Source organism: Octopus sinensis, linkage group LG10 (assembly GCF_006345805.1).
Source record: "Octopus sinensis linkage group LG10, ASM634580v1, whole genome shotgun sequence".
Classification (NCBI taxonomy): domain Eukaryota; kingdom Metazoa; phylum Mollusca; class Cephalopoda; order Octopoda; family Octopodidae; genus Octopus; species Octopus sinensis.
In genome coordinates, this window is record NC_043006.1 from 52,306,709 (window position 1) to 52,326,602 (window position 19,894).

The following is a 19,894-nucleotide window of genomic DNA, read 5'->3' on the forward strand; positions in this document are numbered from 1 at the left end:
AAGGTCATCAGCATAGAGGAGCTCCCAAGGGCATCCTGTCTTGAATTCCTCCGTTATTGCCTGGAGGACTATGATAAATAGGAGGGGGCTGAGGACTGAACCTTGGTGGACCCTTACTTCGACCCTGAATTCTTCAGTGTACTCGTTGCCAACCCTTACCTTACTTACAGCGTCCCTGTACATGGCTTTCACAGCTCTCACTAACCATTCATCTATCCCTAGTTTCCTCATTGACCACCAGATAAGGGATCGGGGAACCCTGTCAAAGGCTTTCTCCATGTCAATGAAAGCCAGGTACAGGGGCTTATCTTTGGCTAGATATTTCTCTTGCAGCTGTCTTACCAGAAATATGGCATCAGTGGTGCTTTTCCCTGGCATGAAACCAAACTGTATCTCATCCAAGCTGACTCTCTCCCTAATCAGTTGGGCTATGACCCTCTCCGTAACCTTCATAAAGTTGTTAAATAACTTCTGAGAATCAATGAATTGTGTTAATTTGTATTTTAGCTGTAGTCATTCTACTTTTGCTTTGAAGCTTGTTGGTTTAATATTTGGAATATAAACTTGTGATACTGGTGATATTGACAGGTTGGGGTTTGTTAAAGAGTAATTGAGTTTTATATTGATCAGATCAAGCATCACAATCAGACAACCAATGAAGCATTAGAAACATTATTGGGTGGTGGGTGTTAAGATCTGATGAAGTGGGAATATTTCAAGAAGAATTTACACTAACAATATAACTGTGGGAAAATAACTCAGGAAGAATTCTGCAAGCAAAATACAAATATATTAGGGTCTCATCAAAGTAACTGAAATTATCCAACAGATTAGTAAATACTCCTTCTATGGGTGTTTAGTACATTCTGGGTGAAAAAGTTTCAAAAGTTGTTAATGGTGTTGTTGCTTGGCCTAGGACAGACCTTAATTAAACAAACTTCTACTTAAAATCATCCAGTCATGCCCGTCCCATCTTTATAAGGTGGACTTTGACTACATCCAATGGATCCTTCCTTGCAAAAGATGTTGGGATGTGATTAGAGGAAGATTTGGTTGCTATTTCAAGCTGGTTAAGCAACCATATAGAGTGTCCCTCATTAGATAACTGATAGTCAATAGTAGTTGAAGAAGTGGAATGTTTGGAAGAAAGTCATTTCAAAAGAATGGTGATCTTAATGGATGAAATAAGACAAGACTAAATGAAAAAGAAAGTTTGTGTATCAGATTTTTCATATAAAACAAACTGTGATAATAGTAATGATTATGACACTTGCAATCTTGTTTTAAAAGAGTGTCTTGTAAGTAAAGAGTTAAGTATTCACGTGAACTTAACTGTTTCATTGTACATTTTAACAAAGTAGAATACAGTAAAAGATAATAAAATTGTAATTATAAACATAGAAAATAAAATGTTTCAAATAGTTGACATGCTAACATACTGTTAGTTCAAATATTCCCAGGACATGCAGGAAAATATTTACAGTATTCAGAGCAGGGAATATTCTTGAATAATCTAAGAATATATTGAGGAAGTTATGACTATTTGGAGTGATTATTGTTTCACTTTTCTCATTGACACAATGTCAGTCTGTTAAGGTTTGCAGCTGATAAAATTCACTGAAATTCTGTGATAATATAAGTTAAAGAATTGTTGAAAACAATAGCTGTTGTGTAAAAGGGAAGAGCATAATCAGTTGATTATTTTATTAAGATGTGAAGTTAACTCTGTCAGGATTTGAATGTACAATAATAGTGCAATGAACTACAATACAATATAGTGCTCAGAGTGATTGTTTCCATAGCTAGATGCCCTTTCAACAAAAATAATTTACAATATTTAACTTCATCTTTCTCATATCTGGGTTCAAATTCTGCCTGAGTTAACTTTGTTTTATTTCTTTTTGTGAATCAAATCAAATTAATACTATACTGTGATTAATATAGTAGACTCAACCACTCTTCAATAAAACATGGCTTTAAACATGGTCAAAGCAAAGAAAAAGAAAATTAGGTTAAGCAACTGTTTGGATGAAGTATTAAACTATCAACATCTAGTTTGTCAGTTCAAATTTACTGAAGGTGTCGTGATTCTGTGCTGTACATTTATTCTGCATTACCTCAGATCTCATATAAACTGGCTTCCAGTTTGCTTCACAAAATAAAACTGGAGCTAAAGATTTAATCTGAAGCTTTAGAAGATATTCATTTTGCTATTAATTTAATCAGCTCATGCTATGTATACCTTGGTGTTTAACTCTGTAAATGAGTTTTAACACTTTCAAGAACAATTTTACTTTTGGAACTAAACATTTATTCAATGAAACAAAATTATTGTTACCTTTATCTGAGACAAATTCTGTAAAGTTATGAAAAAGGTCATATGGTATTGTAAACAAAAATTACCTTACAACTTTTGATGTGGTTGACATCATCAGACAATTAATTCATAAGAATGAATTTTGTTCAGCAGCATATGAGTAACAGTTGATAGTTTTTGTTACCTTGCTGACCTAATTAGCAGTGAAGGCAAATGTACCAAAAGGCAAAGGACAGAGTAGAGAAAGCTCAGTGAACTATTACCATTGGAGGTAACAAATGGAATCTCTCTCAGAGCAAAGGGCATATTGTATGATGCTTGTATCTGAAGTGCAGAAGATTTGTAAAATTAGAAAGAAATGAAGCGAACATACTCTGCTAGATATGTAATGTTTGTGTGCATGAATGATGGAATATCAAATAAACTGAGAATGAAACTGGTATAAAAGTAATCCAATGTCATGAGCAAGAGAAAAGACTGCACTGGCATTGGTGTGTGATGCACACAAATTGTGATAGTTGTATAAATATGGGGTGAGAACTTAAAGTGAATGGAACCTGTTAAAGAAGGAGATTGCAGAAAATATGGACAAGGTGATGAAGGTTGAAACAAAGAGGATAAAACATATGAAGAGAATAAGGAAATGCAGTTGCTGTGACATGCCATCCTAGAGAAAATCCATCCACTATGCAAGCCTGGCATGAATAATATTAAAATGGTAGCAGTGATGGTGGATGGGATGTATAATAAAGCTATAGTTGAGTCTTTCACTATTATGGTCCTGTTAAGTCTCTTTCTGCTTCTGTCACATCCTCTTCAATGCCCTCTCATCTTTCTTTTAGTTGCCCTTTTTTATTCATTGTACCATACCACCTCTATTATAAAGGATGACATTAGATCTATCTATTGTCAATCTCCTCTATCACAATTCTTATCACTCTATCTGTCTTTCTCCCATCACAATGCTTGTATAAGGAGAGATTGTATCAGATCTGCTTATATCCCATACACATCTTGTTCTCTCTCTCTCTCTCTCTCTCTCTCTCTCTCTCTCTCTCTCTCTCTCTCTCCCTCTCTCTCTCTCTCATGAGCAAACATATAGCTGTGGTGACTTCTCGACAGTATTTGTGTTGGCTTTGTTATAAATACTTATAAATATTTATTTAACATTGTGACAAACATCACTGAGTTAGTGGATGTGGTTTTACCTTTCACTGATGGTTGATCTAGTTATTAGAAAGTAATGCCTATCTATCTGTTACAAGAATTTATAAACAGAATATTTTTTTTTTATTTATGCAGGAAACCAGTAGTTTTGCAGAGTGAATGAAGTTAGCTAAGCAACCTTGAAATGAAATTTGATTTACGAATGTATAGTGGTTATTTAGTTCACAGACCTTGTGTCAGATATACTACTCTTAAAACTACTCTTAAAACCATTAAAACATCTTTATTAGCAAGTTTGATGGGAAAGAAGAATGTGTGTGTGTGAGAGAGAGAGAGAGCATGTAAAACTTGTAGCTTTCATTCTTTTTTCTATGTTATTTCAATGAAATAATTACAGGTTCAAGTACAGGTTACAGACACTGAAAGTGATATTGAATGGATTTGGTCAAGGCAGGAATTTCTTAACCGTAAATACATCATGCAAGAGGTTTATCAACAATTCATTACTGGAGAAAATTGGAAACTTCCACAAGTAAATATTACTTTCTAAATATTATTAACATGTAAATTGTTATCATTTTAAATAAAAGAAATTTATTTCATGTATAAATTAATATATACATATCAAATTATGTGTTAATTTTCTATGGAAATTAATTAGAATATATAAAATATTACAGCCTGTAAAAATGTTCATTTTAATGCAAATATAACCATAACTGTATTGACATTAATTCTTTGTAAATGAAACCTTCTGACATCTAAACCAAAAACAGATGGAACCAGTTCTATAGGTTACAAAAAGTATATAAGTATCATTATCTAAAGTTTGATATAAATATCTGAAGCTCAATAAACATAGAAAAGTAGACATATTTTTGAAGAGATCATCCCTTTCATCTTTCTAGCATTAAAAATGGTAGAATGATACCTTGGACTTAAGACAACCTGTCTTAATAATCCAAAATATTAACTTAGACATTATTCAAAATTCTTGATAATATTTTTTTTTAAAAACAAGAAGGAAAAGAAAAATAAATAAATATAATTTTAAATAAATTGTTTCATAAATTTGTTATAAAATTAGACTAATGATTTGAGCATTTGTAAACTTTGTAGATTTTCTTATTTTTCAGGACAAAGACCCTTTTTATGATGATCCAACTACTCCTTATCTGATTGGTTCAGTTGAAATTTTTTTGAAATCATTGGCTCATGGTGTAAGTACACTCAGTGATTAACTATCTCAGATGAACTATGATTGGTTCATATGTGTCTATACATATGGTATAAATATATATATATATAAGTAAATATAAGACCGATGGTACCATTAAAATACTATTACTAGTGGCAAGCGAATACCAGCTGTACAGGCAAATTAATAAAATATATATACAATATATATACTCATATATATATATATATATATACTAGGGTACTACATGAGTACCTGCATTGCTAAAATAAAGAAGTATTTTTGATTTCTTTTTTTAGTGATTCAGGTACTCATGTAGTACCCTCGTGTATATATATATATATATACATATATATATATATATATATATATATATATATATATGTAAAAGTAAAAAAATATATACAAACTGGGACAAGAACGTGAAACATTTAGAAGACGACACAAAAAACACGGACGGGACATTCGAAGCCTTCAATCTTTAGTCAAGAACTGGATCATCTTCGCAATTTCGGCTGATTAATATATATATATATATGTAGGCACATCGAAAATAAGAATAAAAGCAGCAAAAGTCAAAAGGACATATACAGTAAATGTATTAGGTTGATGCTCTGTTTAAGATGGAAAAAAAGAGGGTGTGTGTAACATTTTGAGTATGGCTCTTCGTCAAACAACTTTCTAAATATATACTTAATTGACCATCACAGACAGTGTCACTAGTAATGCCATGAAAATTAATAGAAATTACCATGTGCTCATGCAGGAAAAAGAAAAGTACACTATGAACGTTTATTTTAATAATTTTATAAATAACTTTTTTCTCTACATATTCCATTTTAATATATATTTTTGATAAGGTTTTTCAACAACCGAAACATAAAACAAAAACATTCTTTTAATGTATTTATATAAAGAAGTTCAAATGCACCTAATTTTTAAAAAGTAGCGTTTTCGTTCTTCTTTTTCATATATATAATTATAATTATTAGGGAATATTACTTCCAAGTACACAGGGAAAAGACATTCAAATTAGATGTACTAAAACGAACCTCTCTTAATGTTTAATTTGTTTATATAAAAGTAATTTTAGAGACAGAACCACCTTCAACTCAATCCACACTGAAAGGTTTTATACCCACCATTTCATAAAATGTTAAAAATTAAATCTTATACTAACTATATCTATTCTGAATCCTGTATTTTCTGTTTATAAGTCTACACGTGTTTCATGAAAGTACGTTGGTATTGATTAGATATGAGGTATCTAGTTTCAATACTTACTCGGGTCAAGATACTCCCAATCTTCAGGTCTGGATTCCTCAACATTTTCCACTACCCCTACCTCTTATATACTTCCATGATGCTCTATATCTTCCATATAAACTTACTTAACATGTACAAATGAATAGAAATACAAATAATAAATAAAAATAATAACTGAATATTAAGAATTAAGGAGTAAAAATTTAAGGAATAAAAAATAGAATTAAAAATTTAAGGAATAAAAACTCAAGGAATAAACATTTAAGGAAAAAAGTAATAAAGGAAAAAATTTTTAAAGAGAAAAAAATATGAGTAAAAATTACAAACAAAGGTTCTGAATAACGAATAAAGAATTGCAAATAAACAAATACGAAATAAAAATGAAATAATAATGAAATAACAATGAAATAATAAGGAAATAAAAATAGAGACAAAAGTAAAACAAATGTTAACTTATCTTTTCTTCCCTCAGCAAAAATTAGACAACGCTACATCTTGCAAATAAGATAAAATCCGCATTTGATAATACCTATGTATATGAGGTACTACAAATAAATGTCATTTATTTGTAGTACCTCCTATACTATGTGTGTTAACAGAATGGAAAGGAGCACATAAGACAAGAGTTTTTAAATAGATAAGCTGCAACCAGAAGCAAAGTTTAATTTGGGGAAATGGTACAAGGAATGAAAATAATAGTAATAATAATGATAATATATATATACATATATACAAAATATAGGGATTTAGTTCACAGGTGATCTAAATAAATAGTAAGTGCTGTAACAGATAACCAGGGTTCCAAGCTCATAACTGAGATAGGAGTAATGGAACAATGGAACTATTGTAGATTTCCAATACAGCAGATATAAATTTGTTGAAAAGGAAAACAAGCATCAAGTGTTTTGCTCAAGTGACTGAAGTTAAATTTGAAACCATATCCATGTGGTCAGTATCTCAGAACTTTGACCTTACAACCTTTGTGTCTCATGTATGAAATTATTATAATAGTCAACATTTATTATCATTCTTTGGAATATCTTGTTAAATGCATTTGATAATTTTATAACTTAAATTTTTTTAAAGTTTCTATTATTTTTCTGTTATTGTTTCTATTTCCAGATTGATACTAAACAAGTTTCAGATATCATAGATTGTTCTGCTCGTAAAGTTGGAACTATAGAGGTGAGTGGAATGCTTTTGTTAATTGTAATTATTAGTACTACCTGATAATTCCGATACATAGCTTATCAATAGTTGGCAAAAATTATGTTCTGAAAGAGGTATGCTACATCATGGTCTTGACCTCACTTCAAGGCACATAGTCTTTAAAAGTTCACTCCCCTGTTCTCTCCTTGAGCCTGTTCCTACCTATCTAGAAGCTTGGTTTATCCATGTGGAGATGATCTAAAGGGAATGCCTATTTTAATTGTTTATACATCGTCATTATTATTATGATTATAACCTATAAAATTCAAGATGGTCAAGGCTGAATGATATGCATTATAATATGATTTTACAAATTTTTTAACAGAAATATTATAGATTATTTCTAAAAACTATATTTTCTATCATGAATAGTTTTAGAACCTTTTCCATCTGTATCATATTTTCTCTCAGTTTTTCAGTTTTTAACCTTACAGCCAGGCTATCACATTTTAGATATAGCACTTGGTACCCAATAGCAAATTTCATAATTATTCATTTAATTCAATTCCATATTACAGGTGCATCTCATTCCTTGCGGTGAAGACTCTAAAGACTTGATTGATAGTGAGGAAAGTTTTTTTTCCGAACCAGAGGAACGTCTGAATAAAAACTTACATTTCAAAATTAAAATCTTACAAGCTTATGGCTTATCAAACCGTTTCACAGTATGTATTTAATGCTTACAATTATGAATGTTGAAGTTGTCTAGAAATGTAGTCATTGAAAAAAGAGAATTGCAGCAATCTATTGAGTTGTACATTTGATTTGTTAATATAGTTGCTATCATTATGGTCTGCCTAATTAGTCAACTTTATTTTGAAATGACATATAAGTACACTGGTTATATATTATACCTCTCAAACCTTATTTATATTGTTTGGTTTAGGAAATGAAGAAATGAAAGGGAATACTAGAAGCAATTTTATTCATTCTATAGTTCTAAATTATATTTACTGAAATACAAATCATCTTTACAAAAATATTGAATTCTGAAGAGTTGCAAAGGAAAATGCCTTTTGTGGAAACTTAAAACTGTTTACTTGTTTCTTGTTTTATCAAATTCCAGTGGATTCAGTGTGCAATGCCAATGTAACAAAGAGTCAGTAAATTTGTAATTTAGTGAAGGATGAATCATTATTTAGTTAATTAATAGAGTATGAGTACCACATGGTAAGGAACAAATATGTACACTGACATCTTATGTGGTATGTTTGATAAACATATAGTTAGTCTTGCTGTTAAAATAGAATCAGTGAATAAACCACAGACCCATTAACACCTTGAATTGCTGATTGAACCACCATTATGTCTGAAATAGTGTGTTAATATTTCCTCATATGAAGCTGTGAGTTTCTAATCTTCAATAGATAGAAGAGGAGGTGATTTCTGATGAGTCAATTCTCAAGCTTGTGATTTTTTTATCCACGTATTCTGTTTTGATAACAAAACTAAATACATTTTTATTGAATAGGTCATAAATGCCTTTTGTATATTTAATTTTGACAATGCCTTGAAAATGTTATATTTATGTACCCTTCAATTCCACCAGTATTTTTAACCACCGTATTTTGTACAAAGTTATATGGACTTGTAGGAATCATGTTGGCTTTCTCAATATGCAATATACACATAATGCCAACATATCTGGAACTATGGAGATGATATGCTTATCAAAATATTCAAAAAGCTTTACATGCTTGAAAATGTGATACATTTTAGATAAAGGAATTCTTGCTAATTTGTAGTTTTGAACTATTTGGGTATCAATATGAGAGTGAATCAAAAATTATACAAACTTCCATTTGTATAATTTATTAAAACAAAAGCAGGGTTGAACAATTACACCCTTTTTCGATGTGGTTTTCTTGTTTTTCAATGTACTTCTTCCTATGGTCCACAAGCTTTTTATTCAATCAAAGAAGGTTTTCAGCTAGTTCTTGCTGCCATTTATGCACATTTCTTGTACTTCTTCACCCATAGCAAATCAATGACCTTGTAAAAGATGTTTGAGCAGTCCAAAGAGGTGATAGTTGGAAGGGGTGGGATCTGGATTACATGCAGGTTGTTTCAGCAGATATAAATCCAATTTTATAAAGGTTTTAATGATGTGGCCAGCTATATGTGTGCATGCATTGTCATGCAACAATAATACTTGCTTTGACAACAGACCTCGGCATTTGGTGTGAATTGCTTGTTTCATTTTGTTAGCCAGTATTTTATTGTAGCCAATACTGGTGATTGTAGACTCCTTTTCCAGGTAATGTTCACTATAGGCCCTATTGCATCACAAAAGCAGTTAGCATCACTTTTGCTGCAGAAGATTGAGTATTGAACTTCTTTTTCACTGGCAATTCTGGGTGTTTTCACTTCATACTCTACCTTTTGGATTCCAATTCAAAATGATGGATCCAGGTCACATCTCATTTGGCTATTCTCTCCAAAAAAGCTCCACCTTCATGGTTGCAACAGTCGAGTAAGCATTGAGAGATCATCGCATGATTGTGCTTATATGTCTTAATAAGCTCTCTTGGTACCCATCTCATACAAACTTTATGCCAGTGAAGCTTGTCATAGATGATTTCATCTGCAGAACCATAACTAATTTCCAAGGAACACTCAGTTCACCAGCACCATCTCTTGAACTTGCTGAATCTTCACATCTGCAGTAGAGGTTGATGGGCATCCTGTTCTGTCTTCATGCATCACACTTGTCCAGTTATACACACTTCTATGCAGTAGAGCAATGCCCCCATATTGTACTGAATGCCTGTGATGACACACCTTCAGAACAGAGAAATTGGAGCACTGATCTCTGTTCTTCTTTGGTGCATACTGCCAGCAGAGCAACCATGTTTATTCTGTAACACAAGAAGGAAAACTGGAGCAATTAAGGTCAAATCCTGGTTACCTAATCACATACTAGTGCTGAATGTAGTGTTGTCAATATAAAGAAAATTTTGGCAAAAGTACAGATAACTTTTGATTTCCTCTTTTAATGATTAAATAATAGCTCACTTATAGAAGCAGTTGGATAGATTCAATAAGATTGCGAGAGAGAGAGAGAGAGAGAGAGAGGGAGGGAGAGAGAGAGAGAGCAAGAGAGAATGAGGGAGTCATTAGAAAATACAGTTCTAAAATTGAATAATGTTTATAGTTATAAACTTCTTAACTATATCTTGCCCAAAGAATTAACTATAGAGATATGTGTGATGCTTTAATAGTTCAGACTATTTTAATTATGCATGTTTCATAAACAGATATTGCTAAATATCTAATGAAATTTATTTCATTAAATGCTACACATTATTGTTCTTTTTTCCTTTCAAACAGGACATGTACTGCTCTTTTAAAGTATATCTAGGTGAAACAGAACACAAAACTGATAAGATTTCAGGAACAGTGAATCCAAAATGGAATTTTTCTAAGATGTTTTCATTTAAAATGGTGACAAAACAAGTAAAGTTCTAATTCTATAATATATTGTTAAAATTGACAAAGTAACCCTAACCCTAACCCTAACTGTTTGATATAATTTTAGTGTATATTCATAATAGCTACTCCAGATTACTTGATGACTATGGATATGGTTGTAGGAATGGGAAAGTGATCAAAACTTATGGAGTTCTGTGATGCAAATGAATTAGCCAACACTTGTTCACCGTCCATTGAGGTGAACATACTAGTCATATAGACTTGATATCCCATAGGTAAATGGGAATAGACAGATGGTAGTAAGTACTAAGTCTTTCTTTACTGAAGAATGTACCACCCAATTTAGGTCACTGATTAGTGACTTCAGAATAAGAGCTAGACTGAGCGATAAAGTATATTCTAGTGAAGGAAAGTGTAGATACTGAAATATTCTTCTAATTGATATTTTTCAGAATGATTTCTAGGTGATATAAATGATAAGGAGGAGGAGACAGAGGATAACTGAGAGTTCCTGTTACACACCCTGCTGAAAGTTACAAACCACACCTGTGCAGGAGCAAGGTTCCACCCAGATGTAAGGCAATATGGTGGTGGAACAGTGCTGCAGATAGATCCATAAAACCTAAAATATAGGTCTGGAAAGACTAGAAAAAAGAGAGTAGCAAACATATGTATAATATACAAAGAATTAGAAAGCAGGTGGTTTGTTAATGTTCTGCTACAAGAGGATCAGAAGTGTGAAGTATTACAGATTGTGAAGCAATGTTTTAGGGTTAATCAAGGCATTATTGGAAAAAGTGTGTTCAAGGTGACAGTAGTGCACGTCCTCTGACAGTCAGGGAGGCTTGAAAATGATATTATGTGAAGTTGCTAAATATAGAAAATATGTGAGAACTACTACTCATACACCAAAGTGTTTTTAAGTGGACTGTTATATAGTCAAATGGCCATTAAGAATAAGATGATGGGGTAGCAGTAGGCTCAAAAAGTACATTGTTAACATTGAAAATATTTTGCAATGTAATGCTCAAGTAAAATAGTCACTTGCATTGCCAATTTAGTAAAACAAGGAGATATCATATCCAGTGATCCATTTTGCAGAGCAAAGAAGATACTTTAGTGACAAGCAACTGCAAAAATATCTAACTGATAGGCCAAATTATGAAAGTAACAGAAAGTGTTAAAAAGTTGATTAGAAAGAGAATTAGATAAGATACAGTTCAGATTTGTACCAACTCAGGGTATTATTGATGCTCTCTTCCTAGTGTGGCAACTACAAGAGGTTTTTAACTCCAAGGATAAGCTTCCCTACCAAGCATTTATTGATATGAAGAAGGCCTTTAATATGGTACAATGATTTGTAGTTTTAGTGGTTCTCAAGAAAACTAAGATGAATGGTTTGTGAGAGTACAAAAGTGCTGTCAGCAGAATGAGAGTTGGCAATGAAGAAATTTTGTATGTAGGAAGAAGTTCACCTAGGCTTAGTTATCAGCCTTCTCCTATTTATTATAGTCCTGCAAACCATAACAGGAATTGAAAACTGTCTGTCTCATATATTGATGACCTAGTCCTTGTAGCAGATTTGTAGAAGACTTAGGGAAGAAATTCCATGTACTAGTCTTAACACCATGCTGTTATTCATGGTATTTCTGTTGTTAGTACAAAAGCTTTTGCTATTTAAAATATACTAGATCTATTATCCCTATCCGTTTGTCTTCTTGTTACCTCTACACTGTATCATTTTCTCAGATCTCATATTAAATACATTATTTAAACCTCCTTTCCCATGAGTGCAACTTATCTAATTTACACTCTCTTCTTGAAAAAATATTTGCTGGAAGAAAGAGATGTGCATTATTAAGCTGTAACAAATACTGATGAATCAGATTTATTTAAAGTATATTAAATGACTTTTGCTTCATATTATATTAACTTCCACAATGTAACATTTAGTAATTGTATATTATGTTCTGAATAAGTGATGTTAGTAATGGTTGATATTCAGTGTGGATTATTGCCTTTTTTATTAAAGGTCGATTTTGCTGTGTCTAGAGAGTCATTATCCCAATATTATTAACACACACCCTGGTACAATTCCATTCCTTTATTATTAGTCAATTGATTAAATATTTAACTAACTAATCATTTGTTTGTTTGTTTAATTTGATTATATTGTTTTGTTTTTGTTTGTCAAAGCTCTTTCATTACTACTTTCAACCTTTTCAATGACTTTTGACTTAATCTGTTATGGAGGCTGCAAAACAAATGACTAACCAAATTAAACAAACAATTAGTTAGTTAGTCGAATATTTAACCAATTGACTAATAATAAAGGAGTGGAATTGAACTAGTGTGTGTGTTAATAATATCAACATAATGCCTCTTCCTAGACACAACAAAATTTATTTCAAATCACGAATTCACATAAAGAATCTTGCAAATCAGATGCAAAAACAAAGGTTGGTTATTTTACTAGAAAAGCTAACAAATTTCATTAAAAGTTTTTTAGAGTTCTTTCTATTTGCAAGAAGATGAAGTGAATAAACAAGTAGTTAACTATTTTCTTTTTATTTCTGTTTATGAAGTTTTTATTTGTGTAGCTGGAATTTATTTAAAAAAATTCTTTTGCTAAAGCTTATTTATGGTAAACACTTTTATTTATACTTTACTTTTCATTCAATTCATTTTCCATAAGCGAGTTGAGGACCTTCTGCAATTCACTCTGGATCTTGACAATGGTATTGAAATAACAACCTTTGAGCTGTATTTTCATCTTGGGGAAGAGATGGAAGTCTGCAGGTGTTAAATCTGGTGAATAGAATGGGTGTGGAAGTGATACTATGTTGTTTTGGTGAAAAATTCGTGAGTGAGGAGAGCTCAATGACACGGTGCATCATTGTCATGAAGAATCCAATTCTTTGCACTCCACACATCTGGTCACTTTTGCCAAATGTCCTTCCTCAAATGCTTCAAAATGTTGCAGTAGAACTCTCAATTAATGGTCTGGCTCCGAATGATGAATTCTCAATGCACAATACTATGAATGTCAAAAAAGGAAATTGAGCATGCTTTTGATTGAGCTGCGGCTCTGTCATGCCTTCTTTGGCTACGGAGATGAAAATCTATTCCACTGAGACAACTGTTGCTTCATCTCAGGGTTGTACCCATAGACCCAACTTCCATCACCAGCGATGATCCTTGACATGAAGGATGGGTCATTAGTAGCATGTTTATGGATATCTTGACAGACTTTGATGTGATGTTCTTTCTGCTCAGTGGTCAGCAGGCAGGGGACAAACTTGGCAGAGACACACCACATGTTCAATTCAGACGTTAGGATTGCCTGCACAGACTCATACAACAGACCAAAAACATCAGCAATGTCATTGGTTGTCCTTCAACGATCCTCATACATAAGCTGATGAATTTTCTCCATATTCCTGGGTGTGACGCATGTGGCAGGTCTTCCATATTTCTCATCAGCTTTCAGGAATGTTCTTCCACTTTTGAAGCACTTGTGCCACTTAAAACATTGCATATGACCCATTGCCTCATCACCTCATTGCTATAAGCTTGTCAAAGTATGCTCTTTGTTCCAACTTCCTGCCCATGACAAAAATCACAGACTACAGCATACACATGATCACAAAAACACAAATGTCACAACTTGCAAAGTAAACACAGCAATGTCACTTCGCATACTGCCTTGTGAAGGTCACTGCTAGCTCCCACTCTATACACAACCATGTATTGCCATCTGTACTAGTCTGGAAACTTCTTGATACTACCTCGTATGTAGGTAACATATTTAGAATTTCAAAATCTAAAAATCATTGTATTTGTTAAAGAATTAAGCCTTGATGATAATTTTTATCTTTAACCATTATTGAAGTATATAAGAACATAGTATAATAATTTTATTCACTTTTACAGCTTATTGATTACTTGACCTCTGAAACAATTACCATAAAGTTATGGGGATGTCATAGAAGTTCCAAGAAAGACAATGACATGACACAAGTTCCTTCAATAAGTGAACCAGTCCAACAATCAGAAGATATTGTAAATAATTTTACATTTTATTTGGTGTTTGATTATATTGAAATAATTTTAGTAAATTTCATATTTTAATATTCTTTAGTGAGTATCATTATTGTTGAAGCATCACTTTGACACCAACACTTTATTTGGCAATTATTTTATCAACTTCATTCTAGTTTGTAACCAAAATTTGTTCACAAGTCTATGATAGACCTGAACCAAGGGGTAGAAAACATCTGCCCAATGTGCTATGCAGTGAGATTGAACTCAGAATATCATTAGCATCAATACAAAACAGACTGCTTAACAACATAGACATAACACTTTAGAACTCTATGCAATTTGATAATGTAAATTAATTCTTTAAAATATCTGAATAGTTTTGAAATTTTTCTAAAATTTCTTATAAATTGACTCTTAAAAGAAGTAAGTTTGTTAATAACTTTTTTTCCTTTAGGAGCCAAGAGCAAATCAGGCAAAATTTTTAATGGAACTTCATATATTAAAGAGAAAACAAAGAAAACAGGAAACAAAACTGGTAATAATTGTTATAATGCTTTATATAAATAAAGTCACATTGCTATAAATATATATAAAAATATGCCTTCTCTTCTTACTCACTTTCCCTCCACTTTTCACTTCACTGTGTCTCTGTCATTTTTTCTCGCCCCTCCTTAATTCTTCTGTCCCTCTGCATCTACTTCTCTCTCTTCTTTTCCACGTGACTGAGCCAAGCCTGCCCTTTCTTTCTTGGTCTGACCATTGTCCGTGCAACATCAATATTCTTCTCTGTTATTGTGAAAGTTTTGTATCTCTGCTGTAAGGCTTCATTTCCATATGCACCAGCTTAATTCAATTCGTCCTTAGTAGAAAGACACCTGTTGTTATGTCCTGTTATTATTTTTATTGTATTTTTTATTGTATTTATATTTGTGTAACATTGTCTGTTTTTTTAATTAATTTTACCAAGTAGTGTTCAGTATGGGAAGAAATAGCTAAGATTTTTGGCTGCTATTTCTAAAAAGTTTGGTGTGTGGTAAAGTAAATTATTTTACTGAACCCTATTTTTATAATGTAATGTTTCAAATATACCGTAAATGGTCTTTTTACATACTGAACACTACTTGGTAAAATTAATTAATAATTAATTAGTTTTACCCTTTTATTATTGACAATATAATTCTCTCTCCCTGAAATTTTAACTACAGTTCTCTCTGTAGAAATGTATCACTCTGTAACCCACGTGGGAGGAAGGGGACGAATGCGAGGCCTCACTTGTATTTTTGAATTCGTTGGTACTGGCAGTCTAATATGGTTTGTCTGGGATTACTCATACCAGACGGGTATGTTTAATTTTTAGTACTTTCAAATCCAAATCTAAGAAATCTTTGAGCTGACGAAGGAAGTGCTGATCTTTATAATCAACTAATCCAGAAACGGGCCTGTTCTCAGGTAATCTTATAGACGTGTGACCTTTCGTTATTTTTCCCTCTATACCTGTGTGAGTTATTTTTGAGTATGCATTGTCTGGGAGATTTTTCTTACAGTAGAAGAAATAGCTAAGATTTTTGGCTGCTATTTCTAAAAAGTTTGGTGTGTGGTAAAGTAAATTATTTTACTGAACCCTATTTTTATAATGTAATGTTTCAAATATACCGTAAATGGTCTTTTTACATACTGAACACTACTTGGTAAAATTAATTAATAATTAATTAGTTTTACCCTTTTATTATTGACTATATATATATATATATATATAACCACATGTAAATCATTGGTGATTTTCTTCCCATGTCTTCCTTTCTATTGGACTTTACTCTGTTTCTGAAGAAGTATGTTTGGTCAAAACGTTAAACCATCTTTCTTTCCTTCCCTGGGCATCTGCTAATACTTTACATGTACTACATCCTCATGTTGTTGTTGTTTTTTGCGTGTGGCCACAATAAACATGTCACCTGGGTTTACTACCAGCGAGATTACAGCCTTCTGAGAGTCATGTTAGGTGGCTCAACGATGACCAACACCATCTAAAATGGTGACTCCAGCATGAGCACAGACTTCTAAAATGGTAACCCAACATGGGAAATGGACTTATTCCTCTAAAATGGTGGACACCAAGCAAATACAGACCAATGAATACGTATACCCTTTTCTCCTTTGTGACTTTGGCTATGCAACCAAATCACCTCTCATCATATAGGAACACCACTGATGTTTCTTGTCGCCATATTGTCTTCTTCATCAGGAAAATTTTGGCACCATTTTCAAGAGGGAAACTGCAAATCATTTTTCCTCAGGTTGTAATCGAACTTACAACTCAGTCATTCGAAGACACAGTGTCCCAGAGAATTTTCTTCTTGCTTATAAAAAAAAGAAAAAATATTACCAGGATTTTCTCCAGATTTCACATGGACAGAAAATTTTCCTGCATGCCACCTGGATTATTCACACCATTGGCCATAATTCTTCTGTTTTCATCTTCTGCTATTGAAAAAAATTCCGAGTTCGCTACTCGTTATTTCTTCTTTCAACTAGGGTGTTTTGACTGCTATTTCTAACAGCGTTTCTTAACCAGTTGTTCTTTGTGCCATCCTGTTTTCTTATTATCGTCCAAGATGAGTAATTTTCCTTTGCCTCAATATCATGAATTTAGAATTTTCCAGTAAATGGTATATTACATCTAGTTTATTTCTTATTTTCACAGCTAAAATACATTTTATTATTTTCACAGCTAAAATACATATTTATATCTATTTATTCTATAGTTATTATTTCGAATTTTAATAATATTAATTTTATTATTATCGATTTGAAGATATAGTCACAAAACACGCGTAGTCAATTTAATGTTTATTTAATTTATTGATTTTTGAATATTTATTATAGCATATTCAAATTTTTTCTATATGGTATAAATAATGTCTTTCAGTATTGAATTGCTTAATGGAGGTTATTTCTCTTAATTATATACATACATACATGCATGCATACATACATACATACATACATACATACATACATACATACATACATACATCATACATACATACATACATACATACAGACATACACACACACATATCTATATACATATATATATATACATACATACATATATATATAATATATATATATATATATATATATACACATATATGTGTGTGTGTCTGTGTGTCTATATGTTTGTAAAAAGTTTGTAAAAGCTGTTGGTTTCTTCAGATTAGCAAAGTGATTAGTTCCAGTAAAAAGAATCAGTTGACTGCAGAAGGATTTGAACTCAGAACTAAGTGGAGCAAATCTGAAAACCATAAGTCGTGTCCAGTTTTGACCATCTCTACAGATCTTCCTTATCTAGACAAGTATTTACTTATATAGAGACAAGGCATAAATTTACAGAGCTGAAAGAGAAAAACAGCTGTGACTGGAAGTGTGCTCATCAATTCAGACTTATCAACATGGAACTATCTCTTCATATCAGGACAAGACACCAATTGTGATATAAACTAAATAAATGAAAAATATGTCCGGTTGTCATTGCTTTTGTTTTTCAATGCTTTGGATTTGATAAATATCAGTGAAGTACTGTGTAAATGACTTCCTTCTAACATGTACTAATATTAGGAATTGAAATTATACCCTTTTGAGGAAAAACATAAATAAATATAAAATTAAATATCGAAGTTTCAAGATTTGGGAAAAACTTTAAAAGTATATTAAAGTATGGCTTTTCTTGTTTCTTTAACAGGATGCCATAAAACAGATGATTGAATTAGCAGAAAAACATGAGAAAACGAAGCTCTCTTTAAAGCTAATAAAAAGTTTATTTGAATCAACAACTCAACAGGAGATAGATGCAAATCTTCAGTTGATTTCACAGGAGAAAGGTAAATAGGGGTATGTATGGGAGAATGTGTATTTCTTTATTTATACTACAAGGTAAGAACTCAGTCCTGCATGAAGTGGCAGTATTCTATAATGAATGTATGCAATTTCTTCTGACTGTATAAGTTAGCAAGAGATCAGCTATGTTAAAATGACTTGGCCTCATAACATAATGGAGATGTTTAATAATGAAGATAATTTGATGTATCTTGGATTATGGAACTTACTCACTGATATTAATGATTTTGAACACTTAAAGTGCAAAAATGTTTCTTGTATAACAAAATGTCATTTGCCTCTTCATATCTTTTATACTTGTATATGTTATTTACTCACGCTGATATTTGCTGGAATTACCGTTTGGCTAAGCAGCTTACTTTGCAGCCATATGATTTTGGATTCAGTCCTGCTGCACAGCACCTTGGGCAGGAGTTTTCTACTCTAGCCCTGAGATGACCAACACCTCGAGAGTAAATCTGATAAATAGTATGGAAGCCAGTCATTCATGTATGTATGTATGTATGTATGTATGTATGTATGTATGTATGTATGTATGTATGTATGTATGTATGTATGTATGTATGTATGTATGTATGTATGTATGTATGTATGTATGTATGTATGTATGTATGTATGTATGTATGTATGTATGTACGTATGTATGTATGTACGTACGTACGTACGTACGTACGTACGTACATACGTACGTACATGTGTGTGTGTGTGTGTGTGTGTGTGCATGCATGAATGTTATTATTCAGTATTATTTCAAGATATCTTGCCAATGTGTTTGTTTTTGTTCATCTACTCCACCACACCACTATCTGAAATCTGTTATGGTTTATTTACATCCCTGTAACTTAGCAGTTAGGCAAAAGACCAATAAAAAATAAGTGCCAGCCTTAAAAAAAAAGTACTGGAGACAATTTGTTTGACTAAAGCCATCAAGGCAGTGCATCAAAATGGCCTCAGTCGAATGATTGAAACAAGATACGTTGTTGGTTTATTTCACTGCAGTGTATTACTTGGCTGCACAGCCTTATTCATTTTGTATTGCCTTTGTCATATAGATCAACCCAACTTAATCATCATTCATGTTTTCAAGTTAATATATGATTTAAAGAAGATTTTTGCTGCTATTTATTGAAAATAAAACTACAACAGAGGGGACTTATTTACTTGCTTCTCATTTGTTGGAATGTTGTGTTTGACATATCTGCAATTCAGTATTACAGTTTTCACTTTTGTGTAAACATAGACGAAACAGAAGAAATTAAGAGCCATTGAGATCAAAATGATTATTAGAATCATCAGCATGCAAAATAAGTTAGACCTGTGAATATCATATAAAAATGCCCACAGGCTAACTTTTAAATCTTTGA

The 19,894-nt window shown here is 32.1% G+C and overlaps 1 protein-coding gene across 4 annotated transcripts in view; it reads left to right on the forward strand.

Moving 5' to 3' along the window:
- The window catches only part of LOC115216219 (kinesin-like protein KIF28P), a 227,286-nt gene that overhangs the window by 75,028 nt on the left and 132,364 nt on the right, over positions 1-19,894 (forward strand). For 2 of the 4 annotated variants that reach the window (XM_036506665.1, XM_036506666.1), the window contains exons 17-24: positions 3,882-4,016; positions 4,621-4,704; positions 7,071-7,133; positions 7,676-7,822; positions 10,488-10,613; positions 14,523-14,651; positions 15,088-15,168; positions 18,376-18,514. In XM_036506665.1, coding sequence (XP_036362558.1) covers positions 3,882-4,016; positions 4,621-4,704; positions 7,071-7,133; positions 7,676-7,822; positions 10,488-10,613; positions 14,523-14,651; positions 15,088-15,168; positions 18,376-18,514 — 904 coding nt within the window. Of the gene's footprint in view, positions 1-3,881; positions 4,017-4,620; positions 4,705-7,070; positions 7,134-7,675; positions 7,823-10,487; positions 10,614-14,522; positions 14,652-15,087; positions 15,169-18,375; positions 18,525-19,894 lie in introns of all 4 variants that reach the window. The other 2 variants (XM_036506668.1, XM_036506667.1) reach the window with 1 other exon arrangement.